Source organism: Haliotis rufescens, unplaced genomic scaffold (genome assembly GCF_023055435.1).
Source record: "Haliotis rufescens isolate VD_foot unplaced genomic scaffold, xgHalRufe1.0.p SCAF_3, whole genome shotgun sequence".
Taxonomy (NCBI): Eukaryota; Metazoa; Mollusca; class Gastropoda; order Lepetellida; family Haliotidae; genus Haliotis; species Haliotis rufescens.
The window spans coordinates 43771320-43785147 of NW_025964001.1; the positions used below are offsets into that span (position 1 = coordinate 43771320).

At 42.8% G+C, this 13828-nt stretch overlaps 1 protein-coding gene across 1 annotated transcript in view; it reads left to right on the forward strand.

Annotated features, from left to right (window-relative positions):
- The window catches only part of LOC124123906 (adenylate cyclase type 10-like), a 44680-nt gene that overhangs the window by 309 nt on the left and 30543 nt on the right, over positions 1 to 13828 (forward strand). The window contains exons 2-10 of the mRNA XM_046487109.2: positions 2132 to 2311; positions 3343 to 3480; positions 3974 to 4120; positions 5024 to 5229; positions 5819 to 5885; positions 6761 to 6982; positions 10223 to 10305; positions 10901 to 11083; positions 11936 to 12054. Of these exons, the coding sequence (XP_046343065.2) occupies positions 2132 to 2311; positions 3343 to 3480; positions 3974 to 4120; positions 5024 to 5229; positions 5819 to 5885; positions 6761 to 6982; positions 10223 to 10305; positions 10901 to 11083; positions 11936 to 12054 (1345 nt within the window). The remainder of the gene's footprint in view (positions 1 to 2131; positions 2312 to 3342; positions 3481 to 3973; positions 4121 to 5023; positions 5230 to 5818; positions 5886 to 6760; positions 6983 to 10222; positions 10306 to 10900; positions 11084 to 11935; positions 12055 to 13828) is intronic.

Consider the following 13828-nt stretch of genomic DNA (forward strand, 5'->3'; position numbering starts at 1 on the left):
TATACTCGGTCGATACAGATATATGTTTTCTTAACTTGAATAATACTTGATACAATCTGCCTTAAGAGTTCAATTAGACAGAGCAGCGGTCGAATAATGTATCTAAACTAAAGAAAGTATACACCTTGATCCAAAAACATACAAAACTTACTCGGCTGAAAACATTGTCAGATACTTGATCATCATCGCATAACCATTTCTGGCCACCATCAAACATGGCTGTATCCTTTGTTTTGCCCGACAGTCCATGTCAGATGTTTGTTTTCAATGTGTATTCATTTGTTACTTTGTTGGTGATTTACTCTTAACACAAATGCAATTGAGTTCCTACAGATGTGGCGATTCCTGATCATTCCTCAGCAAGCTGAGCTACCATCTTAATCACATTGTAGTATCATAAAGTCAAATATTTGAGAACGTACAAATTGTCAGCTCCTGATAAATGTATCCTCAAATGCTGTTACGGATTTATGTTCAATAATGTTGAAAATTTGCTTGGTTGGATAATCAATTGCCATAAAATCGTTAGCAATTTATTTATTACGTGTATTGCGCTGATCGTATCTTTGAACCAGTGCCGGGGCGGTCGGGTAGCCTAGTGGTTAAAGCGTTCGCTCGTCACGCCGAAGACCCGGGTTCGATTCCCGACATGGGTACAATGTGTGAAGCCCATTTCTGGTGTCCCCCGCCGTGATATTGCTGGAATATTGCTAAAAGCGGCGTAAAACCTTATTCACTCACTCACTTGAACCAGTGCCTTGTGTTAATAATGAAACAAGTTTGAAATTATTATTGCCTACTTATTGATAGTTATAAGAATTGACTTTTTTCGTTTGTGGAAAATATACACAGTTTACGTTTAAACTTCCATACACGCAAAAATCGTATTGAAGTCAAATCTAAATATCACAATAGAACGGATATATAGTACATCGGAAACTCGACCGCCATGTTCCATAGCTCGTTGAGAAAATTATGAATTATACATGCACGTGTATGGGTTTAACAACGTGAGTGCACTCATCGTAAAACATTACATTTATATAATATGTATATACAGCATGCCATATAGGGGCCGACCATTTGATAGTCTGGTTTTGCAGCTGAAAATATCTGGCCTCAATACATTTTTTGCGTGTCTTGTAGCAAGGGGTGGTCATACACGATATTTACGTGACGTGTCATTGAACTTGAGCGATTTTAGATGTGTGTGACTTTTGTCCATTACCATGAAAGCTTGTTTTTGCTACCACACCTCAATTCGGGCAACTGTCATGCCAATGTCGGATGTTGTATGACTGTCATTTTAAATGTTGATTTATTTTCAATACAATTTTACTTCATGCATCCATCTTGTGTGTCTTTTAAACGAGAGTGATTTAAAACTATAGTAAAGTTTCTTTTGGCCGTCAGTTTACATAAGTCCCAATCGTGACCAACTCGTGTTATTCCGGGACAAGTTACGGAAAGGGGCGAGTGGTGACGAATGACTCGTGTGGTACATGGATCCTCAACAACCAATATGCTTGTCCCAGAAGGCGACTGATATTGTTATACCCAAATATGGTTGACAACTGTATTTTTAGATATAACTTTGTATTCATTCCTCACTTGGGTACATGTCAAATTGTTCTCGTTGCTACGTGACTGAAATAATGCCGATGCGACTTTAAACTTTACCTCACTCACTCAATAGAATTATGTGGGTCGGCTGGCCCGGCTCGCTGACTTAGTTGAATATGTAATTGTATCACAATTAGATTCTCTAGGTGTCGATCCCTGGATTATCTGGTCCAGACTCAATTATTTACATGCCCGCGTCATATAGCTGGAATATTGTGCTGCGTTAAACAAACAAAAATACTTTAGACTGGATGTAATGTACTAGCGACAAAAAATAAGTGAATCGATTGTGTGAATGTAGCTATCGTTTGAACTTAAACAACGAACAAAAATTATATATCAGATGAAAACAGATTTAATATCTAACTAGGGTATCTTAAATTTAAACGCGTGTTCTGTATTAAAACACCCAAACGTTTTTTGAACTATGGAGAAGTCAGGTATTAAACTAGACGTATAGTTTTCTAAGAAAGTATATTTGTTTATTGTATGTCTATTTTTCCCCCAGCAAATTTCACGGATTTAGCCCTTACGCTCTTCCGAAAGAAACACGGGCGCGCGGAGCAGAACCAAAAAGTGCAGGCCCTAACGCCGCACGTGCCAGGCCTGGTCACTTTCGCTGACCATACCAGAGCCTTGCCATGGAGCACAGAGTACCACTCTGTCTTGATGTTTGCCGACATATCAGGTCAGTTCGAACTCGAACTTCGAACAGTTGTCTTGTCGTTGCTTGAGTTTGGTTTAATGCCGATTTGAACGGTATATATATATATATATAAGTTATATTACAGCGGCCGGTGTTAAATGTTAAATTAAAACTTAATGTATAATGAATAACCACATGCCATATGGCGTGGGTAGTCTCTCTTACAGACCCCCGAGCATGTGTTAAATATAACCACTACCCCCATTTCATGTAATTAGGAGACTGTTCCTAATAGGGGAGGTTTACACGCAAACATCACATTCTTTCTCATTTTAGACAAAACGCAATTTTAGAATTAGTAAGTATCAGTGTTTGAAAATATACCCTCATTTTTCTCACAGTGAAAGTTGGAAGCTCGCAATAAGTGTGAAAGTGTCATGCCGTTATGAGGCCTTCGTTTTCCAGCTAAACAGGCCAGAGTTATTCCCCTTAGATTATGACGTAATTGGTGCCAATTGAACTGGGTCCCTGTCTTGTCACAACGCAAAAGATATCAAGTACCAGTTTATGGTGAGACAACATGGCATCCGATACACTGCCTAATCCGAAGAAGTTCCCTTGACCCGTCAAGAAATCGCAAATCAGTTAGCACCAATGACGTCATATTGCAAGGGGCATAAGCCATGATGTGTTTATTATGGAAATAGAACTCTCGGTAAATGTGAGAAATATAAACCGATCTAATAAATAAAATAAATTTGATACTTATGATATTTGTATTGTTTTGCCTCTGAAACTACAAGGTAAATACTTTTCATGATGAAAAAGTACAAGAAAAATAGGTTTATATTCGTGTGAACGTGCCCTTTAACACGCAAGGGATCCTTTATACAATTATTTACATTGAATTGTCTGCATAGCTCTATTTCGGGGACTATATGTTAGTCGAGTATATGGATCAAAATTGGTGAAACAGTATGGTACAGTCCGACCAGACACAATGCCACTTCAGATTCAACCTTCACCCTATCGTGTTCATCAATGTCATAACAATGCATTATGTCTGTCCCCAGGATTTACATCCTTATGTGAGCAGTATAGCGCAATGGAGAAGAGCGGCATCGACGAACTTACCAGCACCCTCAACGCCTACATGGGCGCCATCGTCGACGGCATTCTCTCCTCGGACGGGGACGTGCTCAAATACGCCGGTACAAATTCAGTTTGTTGCGGTTAACATACGCTTATCGATAAGATACATCCATTTACAAGGCGTCATGTGTGAAAATCTTAGTTTCATTGAAGTCTTTCGAAATCCATTGTCCAGCTGCGATGAGCTGCTGTGTTCTGTTATGATCAATCGGGTAGTTAAGCATGACCTTACTCTGGAGACCATTTTTAAATTTGAGATTCACGGATCCGCCGACCATTGCAAAAAATCTGCCGCTTAGAAAAGATTAACATTAAGAAGTGTATATTTCAATAAATGTCTATGAAACAAATACAAAAAGTGGTATAGAATTATAAAACAATACAAACATTAAATTTTCAGATAAACTGAATACAAAACGGAATGGCATCCAAGGCCGACACTCACCTGAACTGATGACCTTGTTTTGAAAAATTACTTGGCGGCTTGATCGTATTCAGTTAGCATCTGAAATTGCGGGGTTTCCTATTTACTGGTTTCCTTGTGTGCTATAGGGGATGCTATCCTTGCTTTATGGCGGGTGAATGTCGAGTCGGAGCTCCCTGCCGCGTTAGACCGAGTCATCCAGTGTTGCCTGGACATACAAGGGTATTGTGGAGAGTGGGACACGGACATAGGGGTCAAACTCACCGTCAAAATGGGTAGGTAACTAACAGTGTTAAGTCAATTCATCTTAATGACCTTCGTTACAGTTTCTGGAATTCAGTTTCAGGCCTACAATGAACAACATCAAGAGACGCCGTTTAATGTAGCAATGGCCATAATGCGTGAAAACTAATCTACTGATGTGTATTTAACATATTTGGGGGCAATACATATGAAACAAGTCCTAACTTTGGTCAAGCTATGTACTTTGCAAATATACACAGAATTGAGTCAGTTAGATATTATTCTGCCTCTGAAGTTGCTTTAGGTACCGACCAGTTGATATTCGGGGAGACGGGGGGGGGGGGGGGGGGGGGGGGGTTGATCGAAAAAAAGATATTGCCACAGAGAATTCTTGAAAAAACATATGCTTTAGACTGTTGAAAAAGGGAAATTGTCTTCCACAAAATGTACAATGTTGCACGATGATTTTCTTTAAAAACATTCAGGCTCAAACAAACATTATCTGGTTTTGTCCTGAAGCTGAAAAAATATCTTTTCTCCATACAAAAACCCAGAATGGAATGTGCTGCGTTAAAGAAACAAAAATAGTTTTAACTTGATTTAATGAGAACTTTTGTAATGAGCACTGTTACAGGAGAGATGGTACCGGCCACCTTCACCTGAAGCCATTACATCTGGCGTGTTGTTTGTTCCGTAACAAGATAACATTTACATCCCAGGTATTGGACTCTCTCCATTAATTATTGGTGGACACAGATCACACACCCTCATAGAAGAATGTTTGATTTGGGTATACATAATCTTTTAAGTTGACGTAGTCATATTTTACCATGCACGTGTCTTAAGAACACTTTTGAGTAATTGTTTTACCTCGAATTACCAAACGTTAAAATAACCTTGAGATTTATGAATATTAAACTTCGCGACCAAACTAGGTATTGCCGCTGGCGATATGACCATGACCTTCCTTGGCAACGACGAGTTCCGCCATTACGTGGAGCTGGGGCAGGTTGTGTCTGACGTCAACAAGGCGGAGAGCTTCTGTAAGTCGGGCTATGTCGTCATGTCGCCTAGCGCCTGGGAGCTCTGCAATTGCGGCCGGTATGAGTACGAGGTCATGGAAGATGGTGCACACATCAGGGTACGTTCTTCGTCGCTAGATGTCAAGTTGGGACTTAAATGGGTGATTGTGTGAATTGGTGTTAACGCCGCTTTTTGAAAATATCTTACTGGAATACTGTTTGAAGCGGCGTTAAACCCAATTCACTCACTCACACCGTACAGCTTCATGCGGGAGGAAAGTCCGAAGTGATGCAGGTTTCTGACGTTTACCTCTTCGGTGAAACCCATGAGCACGGGTATGGTGCTGACAAACCTAGAAACATAATCGGAGCGAACCGTGATTCGAACCCAAAATCATAGGCTTCTGGTGTGCCCAAGGGACGCAATTTAGACGACTTGGCCATCCTTGCCCCTCACTAATGGATTTTAATGGAATAGGTTTTTTTGACGTATTGCCTGCAAATATATCTTCTCGGTTTTACTGTGATTGTAGGTAATACATGTTATGGTATACTTTTGTTGAGAAAAGATAGTAGACAAAACTGATTATAAGAAAATTCAATCAGTTGATTACATTTATAATTATCTATTTACATGACTGGCTTAGAGTACTGTGGCATTAACGGAACTGTGTCAGCTGAAGGGTTAAACATCGTTCTTTGTTCCAGGTATTGGAAATGAAACCTGAACCAGTAGTTGCTCGGACGTCAAGCTCTGAAGTTGTGAAAAACCGAGGTACTATGTACTTAACAGGGCTTCAGTTATCACCATCACTAGCTATGGTGTTACATCATACGTTTATGTTTTTCTGGTTGTTCAACGCCTTACTAAGCAATATTCCAGCTATGTGACGGCTGTCTGTAAAATAATCGAGTTTGGAGCAGGCAATCCAGTGATAGATGTCATGAGCATCAATCTACGCAATTTGGATACGATGACATGCATCAACCAAGTCAGCGAACCGGACCACGCGATCCCGTTAGTCGCATCTTACGACAAACATAGTCGCCCCTAATGATAAGCATGGGTACCTGAAGACCTATTCTAACCCGCATCTTCACGGGTATCATTTATGCTGATATACATTTGGCTCAGTATGCATTTGTGATGTAACGGTCAACAGAACTATCGATGCATTGCAAGTACACCTGTCCTGATGGCAATGTATCGACGACAAGGTAGTATACAAGTATCAATAGGTCGTATCGACAGATGAAACGAAATGAAGACAAGACTAGTAATCTACACATCTAGCTGTACATAGAATGTACGTTATCATACGATTGTAGCTACATGCAGTTGCACTACTGTCACAATAATGTTGCAAAGGTGGCACTGTTATAATACTGCAGCGATGTTGGCACTGCTGTCGCAGTATTGTGACAATGGAGTCACTGTTTTCACAGTGTTGTTGCAGTGGTGGCACTTTTATCGTAATACCATTGCATTGATGTGAGGGGCGGGAGTAACTGGACTGTCTGGAATAAAAACTGTGTTTGGTTGAAATCCTCGACTGAAAAAAATATCGGTCTCAAATAAAAATGCCTCCCACGTATTATATATATTATGGATATATGGCCTGTTGATCAAAACACTTCATTTTCATCCAGAGCGTCGTTTCTCCCTCACGGGTGGTGCTCCAAATTTCATGCAGTCCCAAGGGCGGCGTATGTCCCTCGCCACGAGCACTGTTCACGAGGACAACGTGTCCTCACCCCCCGGGCAGCCCCTGGTAGGGACCCGCGGTAGGGTGGATGTAGAGGACACCGTGGCGGAAGCGGCAGCCAGGAAGACCGGCTTCTCTTCCAAAACGATGACAGGGGTGCTGAAACGTACGTCATTCATCATTCAATGGGTCTTACCATGGTCCTATGATTGTTGTGCGTATTTTCCAACTTCAAAAAATGTCTTATTCAAGGGCGGATCCGTCATTTTAAAAGGAAGGAGTCATAAATAAGAAAATACTCTCTCAGATAATTTTAGTGTTTACAACATACTACATATTGTTTTCAAAAGAGGGTGGTGGGTGGGTGGGGGCGGTGTCCGGACCCCTTGAACACCCCCTCTCCCTGGACCCTGGAGGTTGTTCATTGTGTTTACGTACACCTGGTGTGCAATGCACGTGGGTGTGTGGCTTGTACTAGTCCGGGTTAACGCCGGTTTTATAGTGCTAGGCCACTGAGATACCTTTCCTTACTTTAACATGGCTACGTATACCCCACTAAGGCACAAGCCTTCTAGTCCTTGTTTTCACCCCACTCAGACACAAGCCTTGTAGTCCTTGTTTTCACCCCACTCAGGCACAAGCCTTCTAGTCCTTGTTTTCACCCCACTCAGGCACAAGCCTTCTAGTCCTTGTTTTCACCCCACTCAGGCACAAGACTTGTAGTCCTTGTTTTCACCCCACTCAGGCACAAGCCTTGTAGTCCTTGTTTTCACCCCACTCAGGCACAAGCCTTCTAGTCCTTGTTTTCACCCCACTCAGACACAAGCCTCGAGTCCTTGTTTTCACCCCACTCAGGCACAAGCCTTCTAATCCTTGTTTTCACCCCACTCAGGCACAAGCCTTCTAGTCCTTGTTTTCACCCCACTCAGGCACAAGCCTTGTAGTCCTTGTTTTCACTCCACTCAGACACAAGCCTTGTAGTCCTTGTTTTCACCCCACTCAGACACAAGCCTTGTAGTCCTTGTTTTCACCCCACTCAGGCACAAGCCTTGTAGTCCTTGTTTTCACCCCACTCAGGCACAAGCCTTGTAGTCCTTGTTTTCACCCCACTCAGGCACAAGCCTTGTAGCCCTTGTTTTCACCCCACTCAGGCACAAGCCTTGTAGTCCTTGTTTTCACTCCACTCAGACACAAGCCTTGTAGTCCTTGTTTTCACCCCACTCAGGCACAAGCCTTGTAGTCCTTGTTTTCACCCCACTCAGGCACAAGCCTTCTAGTCCTTGTTTTCACCCCACTCAGGCACAAGCCTTGTAGTCCTTGTTTTCACCCCACTCAGACACAAGCCTTGTAGTCCTTTTTTTCATCCCACTCAGACACAAGCCTTGTAGTCCTTGTTTTCATCCCACTCAGGCACAAGCCTTGTAGTCCTTGTTTTCACCCCACTCAGGCACAAGCCTTCTAGTCCTTGTTTTCACCCCACTCAGGCACAAGCCTTGTAGTCCTTGTTTTCACCCCACTCAGACACAAGCCTTGTAGTCCTTGTTTTCACCCCACTCAGGCACAAGCCTTGTAGTCCTTGTTTTCACCCCACTCAGACACAAGCCTTGTAGTCCTTGTTTTCACCCCACTCAGGCACAAGCCTTGTAGTCCTTGTTTTCACCCCACTCAGACACAAGCCTTGTAGTCCTTTTTTTCATCCCACTCAGACACAAGCCTTGTAGTCCTTGTTTTCACCCCACTCAGGCACAAGCCTTGAAGTCCTTGTTTTCACCCCACTCAGGCACAAGCCTTCTAGTCCTTGTTTTCACCCCACTCAGGCACAAGCCTTGTAGTCCTTGTTTTCACCCCACTGAGACACAAGCCTTGTAGTCCTTGTTTTCACCCCACTCAGGCACAAGCCTTGTAGTCCTTGTTTTCACCCCACTCAGGCACAAGCCTTGTAGTCCTTGTTTTCACCCCACTCAGGCACAAGCCTTGTAGTCCTTGTTTTCACCCCACTCAGGCACAAGCCTTGTAGTCCTTGTTTTCACCCCACTGAGACACAAGCCTTGTAGTCCTTGTTTTCACCCCACTCAGGCACAAGCCTTGTAGTCCTTGTTTTCACCCCACTCAGACACAAGCCTTGTAGTCCTTGTTTTCACCCCACTCAGGCACAAGCCTTGTAGTCCTTGTTTTCACCCCACTCAGACACAAGCCTTGTAGTCCTTTTTTTCATCCCACTCAGACACAAGCCTTGTAGTCCTTGTTTTCACCCCACTCAGACACAAGCCTTGTAGTCCTTGTTTTCACCCCACTCAGGCACAAGCCTTGTAGTCCTTGTTTTCACCCCACTCAGGCACAAGCCTTGTAGTCCTTGTTTTCACCCCACTCAGACACAAGCCTTGTAGTCCTTGTTTTCACCCCACTCAGACACAAGCCTTGTAGTCCTTGTTTTCACCCCACTCAGGCACAAGCCTTGTAGTCCTTGTTTTCACCCCACTCAGGCACAACCTTGTAGTCCCTGTTTTCACCCCACTCAGGCACAAGCCTTGTAGTCCTTGTTTTCACCCCACTCAGGCACATGCCTTGTAGTCCTTGTTTTCACCCCACTGAGACACAAGCCTTGTAGTCCTTGTTTTCACCCCACTCAGGCACATGCCTTGTAGTCCTTGTTTTCACCCCACTCAGGCACAAGCCTTCTAGTCCTTGTTTTCACCCCACTGAGACACATGCCTTGTAGTCCTTGTTTTCACCCCACTCAGGCACATGCCTTGTAGTCCTTGTTTTCACCCCACTGAGACACAAGCCTTGTAGTCCTTGTTTTCACCCCACTCAGGCACAAGCCTTGTAGTCCTTGTTTTCACCCCACTCAGACACAAGCCTTGTAGTCCTTGTTTTCACCCCACTCAGACACAAGCCTTGTAGTCCTTGTTTTCACCCCACTCAGACACAAGCCTTGTAGTCCTTGTATTATCCCTTTAATGCCGAGCGCCAGGCAGAGTAACAACAAGAACAACATTTTAACGTCTTTTGCTATGACGCGGCCACGTGTCCGAACCAGTGCACTTCCGCTCTCAAAGTAAATGCTTAATGATCTGAGGAAAAACCGAAGTTATCATGATGCGGCTCTTGGTCGATTTCCACGTTGGTGAAAATCACAAGCTGGGGAATCTGAGCACACCTGGGATTCGAACGCCCCAATGACGCGACTCTGCTCCGCTAACTGAGAATCATTAAATGACAAGGCTACCAAATCAGTTAATAATAATCAGTTATTTCTTTTTGATCAAACACATATTATATATATTCTAAACTTTCATGACACTGAGTAAGAGATTATTCTCAAAACTCGTTTTATGGTGGATTTTAAGCAATGCATTTGCCACAGATAGAAAGTTTATAGCGGTCTTATATTGTGACGTTGCAGTACGTAACGTCGTGCAGACGGTGAAGGCGATGCGGTTGGAGGAGACGTTGCGGCTGTACGTGCTCTCTCCCGTCCTGAAGAAGGTAGGCCACGGTTATTGTTGCTCCTTGAGATTGTTTGTTTTTATTTTCTGTTTAAGGCAATATTCTTGCTACATCATGCTAGCCTGTAAATAATCTAGCCTGGATCAGACAAACCTGTGATATTATGAGCAACGGGGTACCAATTCATTCACATCACCGAGCCTGACCACTCAACCCACATGCAGTCACCTCCAAGTGATGGCATCCACGCTCATATGTGATGTCAAACTAAAATTTTACATCACTGGTGACATGATGTTCGCTCAATATATGAGACTATGAATAAGGTATTGCATTTGTACCTTGCTAAATGTACGGCACTCGTGTCAGAATTCATCTTGTGTCGTACAGGCAGAACGACACATTCACATGTGTAATAATCTCAATGCATACTCACTGTCTTGAAACTCTGTGATCTCCCTTTGTCATCACCATACCCGTACTCGTGGGTTTCACCGAAGCGGTAAACGTCTGAGACCTGCATCACTTCGGGCTTTCCTGCCATATTAAGCTGACACGCCGTGATATAACTGGAATACTGTTAAAAGCGGCGTTAAACAAAACTCACTCACTCACTCATTGTGATCCCCCGCAGATCGATGACAACCAGCCACTGGAGTTCCTGTCTGAGATGAGGCAGGTGTCCATCGTCTTTATGAACCTGGTACTGGACGACAACGTCAACAGCACGGAACAACTCCAGAAGATCTTCGACGTCGTCTTCAGTCACATCAAAGTCGTCCATGGCTCCCTTAACAAGATCTTCCTGTTTGATAAGGTGGGAATCTGAATCAGGTCACAAACATGCCCTTGTTAGAATAGGGATGGGAGACACAATCTACCACCTACAGTTCCGGGTGTGTAACATTTTGAGTGAGTGTACAGGCACAATGTGTAGGGCCAATGTTTAGCGTCCCATGCAGTGAAATGGTTGTAATATTGATAAAAGGGAAGTTTAACAATGGTCAGTCGCTGCTTTTACCTCTACCATCAATCAATCAACTGACTTATAAACTGACTCTTGTTCGTTTAAAGGGGTCTATCGACCGATAAGAAAGGCTCTTGACCTAAATGTGTTACACTGGAATTCCCCTTCTGTAGACCGCAGCAGTATTATAAATGACCTGTTATGACGTTTGTAGAAACATACGGTGACGATATCTATATTTATATTTAGTTTGAGATGTTTGACTGTTGAAATTGACAGATCTGAGAACACGGACAGTCAAAGCTGTACCTTTTTGTTATGACAAGATAGATACACCCCAGATAGCTTTACATTAACTAACAAGTGATGCTTATTGGGTACAAGTTAACATATCGATGTCCATACTTATGGGAAAACGACATGTGTAGAGAGGCAAAGATAATTCGAAGTGTGGATCAACATGAGTGAGTGAGTATGGTTTTACGCCGCTTTAAGCAACATTCCACCAATATCACGTCAGGGAACACCAGAAATGGCCATGGGCTTCACATTTTGTACCCATGTGGAGAATCGAACCCGGGCCTTCGGCGTGACGAGCGAACGCTTTAACCACTAGGATACCCAAACGCGACTTAGATCAACATGAATGGTGCATTGAAATAGAACCAGGTACACATTTACAGTATGGGCATCTGTTTCCAGGGATGTACATTTCTGGTGATATTTGGTCTACCTGGCTTTAAACACGAGCGGGACTGTGCGCATGCGCTCGAGAACTCCGTCAAGATGAAGACGGTCATTGACAAGCTACCAGGGATACAGTAAGTCGACAGCAATGTTTGATTTTGTACACATTAATCCGGATACGGTGCATCACACAATAGGTGAAGTCCTGGTGCGTTCGAATGCGTCTTCCCGAGGAATGGGAGTTAACTGACTGTAAAAGTCCAATTTCCATTCTTGTCGAACTAGGCTGGAAAATTTGGGCTCGATCATTATGCCACCAGTGGCTATTTACGATTTATGTCCCTTCTATGCCCCTCCCATTGACCAATCAGATTCCACCTCTCATATCACTTGCATTTGCTTCAATCAAAATGGCGGCGCCCAGTCAAGACGGTCAGATTGATGATTAAGATCAATATTGTAATAAAACGGGTCTTAATTCGCGAACTGCATCAAATCACGTGAACACCTTGATGAAACATGAAAAGATTTTGAAAATATGTTGACGCCGAGGTGGCGGTTCAAATGTTTTCCAGATCCTGCAATCGAAATGTGCACGACAGCCGACGAACGTGGTGTCGATTTTGTCGCGTGCTTTTGATTGGACTATGCATAGATTCGTTAGTCTAGCCAATATAAAACTCCATAATATAAGTCTAGTTAGGCAAGGGTGGAAACTGGACGTATACAGTCAGTTAATTCCTTTGCTTAGGAAGATGGTTTGAATGTTGAGATTCTTGGGTTGTTAGTACCACACTCATGCTGGGTGTGACGGTGGTCGAGGTCAGAGACATTCCTCACTTCAGGCTTTCCTCCCACGCGAAGCTGACAGGCCTGAAATACTGTTCAATAATGATCAAAACGGCCTTCAGACAAACTTACTTCTCATCATATTACCATGGTGGTTGTTAAAGTTTCGTAACGGCCTAAGAAGGTTATCTGAAACCGGTATAAACTTAAAGGTTACCATGGCAATTCATAAATGTAATCTGATCAAGTGAATCAAAGCCTTGTTTGGGACCCACTGCACTGTGGTTGCCTTGAAATTCCGATTATTCATTTTGTAATAATCATTTCTGAAACCATTATCTAATGAATTACCCATTTACCTCGTATCGAGTAGGCTGGTTCCTTTCAGCGGATTCAGCAGGACGGAAAATCGATTTAATCATGGTTTTTCACACCACCAGGACATGCTTAAAATTATTACAAGTATGATTAATTATTATGTTAGTAACTGCTCGAAACATACAAAACAATGACATTCTTTCACAATCTTTATTCATGTCGGGTGAACAAAAAACTTCCTGTGTTGAGTTACAGATGAAAAGCGCTAACAAAACGATCGATTTCATTGATTACAAACATAGCATCGACCTGTACAGCTCCGGTGTGACGTGATATAGTTTCTAAACAACAACATATGTCACCTGCTCCCGGTTAGGGCTAATCACGTGGAATACCTGGCCCTTAACATGCACACGTGATATTGGTTGATCGACTGTGAACAGCTGTTTTCTCTTTCATTCGCGGAACTTATTCATAATTATATTCTTGGATTTTCTATATATTTATCATATATATATATAACTGCAGGTAAGAAATTTCTGTCCTTGTCGGTCTTGTATCTCCGGTACATAAGAAACATTACGTACGATGAAAGAATACGGCTTGTAAATACGAAAGACAATTTATGTGTAACCTAATAGTGTGACACATTCGTCAGCAGTTTCAAACCACAATGCATCTATTCCGTGATCTACACGACTGGTTCAGGCACTGTACATGTCAGTGCCAACCAATGCAAGTGTTCCCTATAATATACTCGATTTACTATTTTATCACAGCATTGAGTAATACTAGAGAGGT